Source organism: Arachis duranensis, chromosome 5 (genome assembly GCF_000817695.3).
Source record: "Arachis duranensis cultivar V14167 chromosome 5, aradu.V14167.gnm2.J7QH, whole genome shotgun sequence".
In the NCBI taxonomy this organism is placed as follows: Eukaryota; Viridiplantae; Streptophyta; class Magnoliopsida; order Fabales; family Fabaceae; genus Arachis; species Arachis duranensis.
Window position 1 is genome coordinate 14,706,579 of NC_029776.3, and position 4,774 is coordinate 14,711,352.

Below are 4,774 nucleotides of genomic sequence, written 5' to 3' on the forward strand. Positions count from 1 at the left end.
ATCTGTTATATCTATTTTATTTTTTTATTTATTATATAATACTAAATTTTTAAATAATGTTCACATAAAATGAGTAGCTTTTTTTTTTAAGTATCTAAATTTTAGAAAAAATATTTAAATAAAAATGAATCTATATGTATACGGAAAATTTTTTCCCAAAAAAACCTATGTAATATAATACTACTTCTTAGTATGTAAAATAATTGGTTATACAATTTTAGTGTGATTGAATTAGAAGCAAACTAAAAAAAAGACACATACTATGAACTATGAACACTATATAAAATTAAAAATTAAGATTAGGATTAACAGTGATGTTAGCTGCCAGAGTAAAAAAAAGGTGGTGACGTTAACAATGAATATTATGTAAAAATAAACTAAAACGACAATTTAGCATTTTAAAATCAAATTCAAATTTTCAATTTTTCATACAATCACAAAATATAAATTAATTTCATAATGATTTTTTTAAGTCTCTTTTCAAATTAACCTTCAAAAGGTTATTATGTTCTTTTAAATTAATAATTTCTAATATAGTTAAACGACTTTTTATAAAAGAGGTTTTAGCCCTTTTAAGATTAATATTTAAAAGTTATCTTATTTTTTAAAAAATTAAGTATAAGAGTACTTGAATATTTTTAATATTAAATTAAATTTTTTAATTTTTAATACAAATCAAACAATCTTAACTAATCCTTTATGGATAATTTAGTCTTTTTGAAAAATTAATGGTTAAAGAATATTTTAGTACTTTAAATATAAACTATAAGAATTGTCTTTTTAAAATTAATGTAAAAAAAGTCTTTTAGTCTCTTGAAATGAACTATGCAAAAACTTTAGTCTTTTTATAATTAAATTTTAATTTTAATTTCTAATACAATTAAACATATTTAAACTTAAAGAGAATTTTAGTCTTTTTAAAATTAATCCTAATTTTTTTTTTAGTTTTAAAGAGAGTACTTTAGTCATTTAAAACGAGCAAAAACAATATTTTATTCTTTAACATATTTTAGTTGTTTTAAAAGATCAAATCTATAATTTATAATACAGTTAATCAACCTTTTATTTTAATTATTTTAATATTAATCCTAAAAATTTATTTTGGTATTTTAAAAATTAACTATAGATAATTTAGTATTTTAATATTAAATTAAATTTCCTTATTGCTAATAAATAAAAAAATAATTAATCCGACAAAGATATTTTAGTAATTTAAAAATTATTATTTAAAGGATATTTTAATCTTTCTAAAATTAATAATAAAAAATTATTTAATTTGTTAAAATAAATTCTGTGATATTTTAATATTTTTAAATAAAAATTAAATTTAATTGGTAATATAATTAAATATCTTTAAATATAAAAGAGTATTGACAACCCAAAACAAAATATATAAAAGAATATTTAAAAAAAATACTTAATTGTTAGACTAATTATTATTTGAGGTCAAATAATTAGTCAAGAAAATTTTTTCACCTTTTTTAAGTCAACAGCTAGCAATTAGCATACATCTTTTTCAGCGGGTCATTTAGGACAAATTCCTTCTTAATATTGGGATAATATCGTCAATTATACTTTACTACATGACAAAACAACTCTAGACAAACTGATTGTACAATGGAACATCAAAGTATCTCATTTTCGTACATAGAACACGGGATAATTTTCCTATAGTATTTAATACTATACCAAAAATAATGACAGGCTGACTAAGAAGTAAGACTGAATTTGGTAAAATTTTTTGAAGAGATATGTTTTTTAAAAGCATAAATATCTCATTTTATATTTGGTAAATTAAAAAATTTAAGTGTTTGTACTTATAATTTTTAAAAGTTATGAATACTTTTAAAAATACCTAAGAGAGAGCTTTTTAAAATTGGCTTGTACTTATCAAAATAAAAAAAATCTAATATAATATATATTTAAAATTATCATTATTAATTATTAACACCAGATTTTATTTATTTTTCTACACATATTTTCTGTCATTATATTACCATTGAAATACTCATATTTCTAATTTCTCAACCTAACCTTCACAAATTCTAACACAATCTTCATATTTTTTTATTTTTCAACCATGTCTTCACAATTTCAATCCAAATACATCTCTAGCACGTATTAGGTATGAACTTCTATCTATTTATATTATTTTTTGTTAGTTGTTTTTGTATTTTTTAGTAAATGTTTGTTTTTCTCATATAGATATATAATTTAACTTAAGATATGTGTCCCATTTTCTGTGATTTGTAAGAGTGAATCAATATATATAGATGGATAATAAAAATATCAGTACTAACATTGAATTACATATAAATTTTATTATTGACTAATAATAACTCTATTTATATCCATATAGAGAATAAATCAAATAAATATTTAAATTATTAGTCTTTAAAATTAAAAAAAAAATTATTCTTTGTTATAAATATGTTTATTATAATTTTTTTTAATTTTTAAAAACTATTTTACCAAATACAATTGTAATGCTTGTACTTATTAAAAGCTATTTTTAAGTGATTTTACAAAAAACAAATGACATAACTTTTAAAAGACTGTCATAAACTACTTTGGCAAAGTAAAAGCTTTACAACCACGCCTAAGAACGCTAGCCAAATATAAATTAAAATTGACAAGCCTTAAACTTTTCTCAATTATGATACTAAATTTACTCGTCTACATTTAGCAACAATAAATCACTGCCATTAGCGAATAGCAATAACTTCACAATTACTTAACTTTATCAACAAATACAAGTTCGGTCATTTACCAGGCAATGTAATATAACACAGACAAACAGCAAGTATCAAAATAACAAAAAGGATCACACAATTCCTATTCATTTTTTGGAATTATCTTAGCAAATCAATATTCCCATTTCTTCAACTCCAGGCCTTCAGGGGGACTGCTCTCCACCTTCTTTGATCCTACTTCTTTCCAGTCAGTTGACAGCACTGTTCCATTTGACTCCAACTGCAAAAATAACATTGTCCAATGAGGACAGGGATCAATGTGTTTGAAACAAAGAAATTAAGCACAATTGATAAAAATAATGCTGATTAATTGTGAAGTTAGCATAGAATGGATTCTCACAAATGACTTGCTCATAGCTCTTCTCATGTCCTCATCTGCATTTTGGTAAATATCTCGGAACAATTTGTTCAAAGCAGCATCACCGTCTAGCTTCTCTTCTTTCTCCTGAAAGATAACCATTATTGTCAATAATTAATTTGAGTGATATGTCACATCAAATAGACATCTATGATGTACTGAATCTTCTCCATTCTGTTTTTTAAATATCCAAATATCAATGTTTAATAGGATGCACAGAAACAGAGCTTGCATAACATGATGGTGATATTGTAAAACTTGAAACCAGAGGATAAACATTAAGAGTTTATCAAAGAAGATGGATATAGATTATTTGAGAAAGATTATTCCAAAACATCTATAGCTGGGAAACCTCTTTTTTCATCAGAGCTTCCAACTTATCCCAATCTTTTGTCCTTGGCTTTGATGATGGGTATGTTGGCCTTTCAGGTTGATCTGCAGAAATACACATTGGAAGTCAGGTCACCACCAGGAAAGTCAAAGCATTTAAAAAGCTCATCTCATAAGAACAATAATATGAATGTCACACAAGTATAAACTACATTAATTAGTTTGGCTTACTTGTCATCGCATTTATTTTCTGAGGAAGCACATGCTTGCTATATTCCAGAGATGTCCAATTAAGAGCTTCAGCTTTTGCAAGGCGGATTTCAACTTTAGTTGACAACACCAGGACTCTGCACTTATCGGGTACTATCTGTTTTGTTCATATATATATATAAAAAAAAAAGGACTAAATTACACAAAGATCATGAAATGATTCTGAGATTGTTATCTGTCAGAGCTCAAAGTAATAAATTATGAATGAAATAAGTAAACACATTTCAGTATTTCAAATCAAGAACCCCCCAAAAAAATTGAGAGGATGGGGGTATACATTCCCTTGGTTCCTACACAACATATCCAGTGACTACATGATAATTAATCAAGCAAGCATACAAGTATACAACCACAAGGTAAATAAAATAGGATCTTCTTGTTACAGTATTGCTGGAAAATTGTGTGTATTTTAATGTGATAATTAAGAACATGAATACATTTCCAAGCACAGTGAAGTAAATTCCAGCTAACAGTAAGTTACCTTTCCGAACAATCGTTGTTGATAACGATAGGGTTCTTGTCCGGGAACAGCAATAGTAACACTCATCTGCAATGTTAAACTATATCAAGTTAGTGCATAAATTAATCAAACAAGCAACAATGAAAGGGAAAGAAGGAATTCTTCATGAACATACAATCTGTTCACCAAAGTCAACAATTACGTCGTCTGCTGGTATGCCTTTAGCAAATATCGTCACAACCACTTCTTCTGGCCTCTGGTAGTATTCATGTCTGTTCAACCATCAATCAAAAGGTTACCAAATACTTGAGGCAGCAATACCAACATGCATGGCAACGAGTCTACCTAGATATACCTCAGGAAGGATAGACATAACTAAACCAGCACAAACTAAATATGAAAATTTTCACATTGTGACAGGGTGCAATAAATACCCAAAAAACTCGTGATATTGTGACTATAAGATCATCCATTATCATATTGAATTTTCTCAGTCCCTTAATCATCCATCTCAGGGAGTCCAGGGGTAAAATTAAATGAGAAGCAAGATAAAATGAGATGACAAAAACAAGTCAACTCACAGAATTAATAGCAGATCAAAAG

The 4,774-nt window shown here is 26.0% G+C and overlaps 1 protein-coding gene across 1 annotated transcript in view; it reads right to left on the reverse strand.

Annotated features, from left to right (window-relative positions):
• Nucleotides 1-2,681: 2,681 nt before the first annotated feature.
• The window catches only part of LOC107488282 (protein SGT1 homolog B), a 3,394-nt gene continuing 1,301 nt past the window's right edge, over nucleotides 2,682-4,774 (reverse strand). The window contains exons 5-10 of the mRNA XM_016109009.3: nucleotides 4,347-4,443; nucleotides 4,193-4,258; nucleotides 3,673-3,808; nucleotides 3,464-3,546; nucleotides 3,094-3,198; nucleotides 2,682-2,973 (exon numbers count right to left, since the gene is read on the reverse strand). Of these exons, the coding sequence (XP_015964495.1) occupies nucleotides 2,866-2,973; nucleotides 3,094-3,198; nucleotides 3,464-3,546; nucleotides 3,673-3,808; nucleotides 4,193-4,258; nucleotides 4,347-4,443 (595 nt within the window). The 3' untranslated portion in view covers nucleotides 2,682-2,865. The remainder of the gene's footprint in view (nucleotides 2,974-3,093; nucleotides 3,199-3,463; nucleotides 3,547-3,672; nucleotides 3,809-4,192; nucleotides 4,259-4,346; nucleotides 4,444-4,774) is intronic.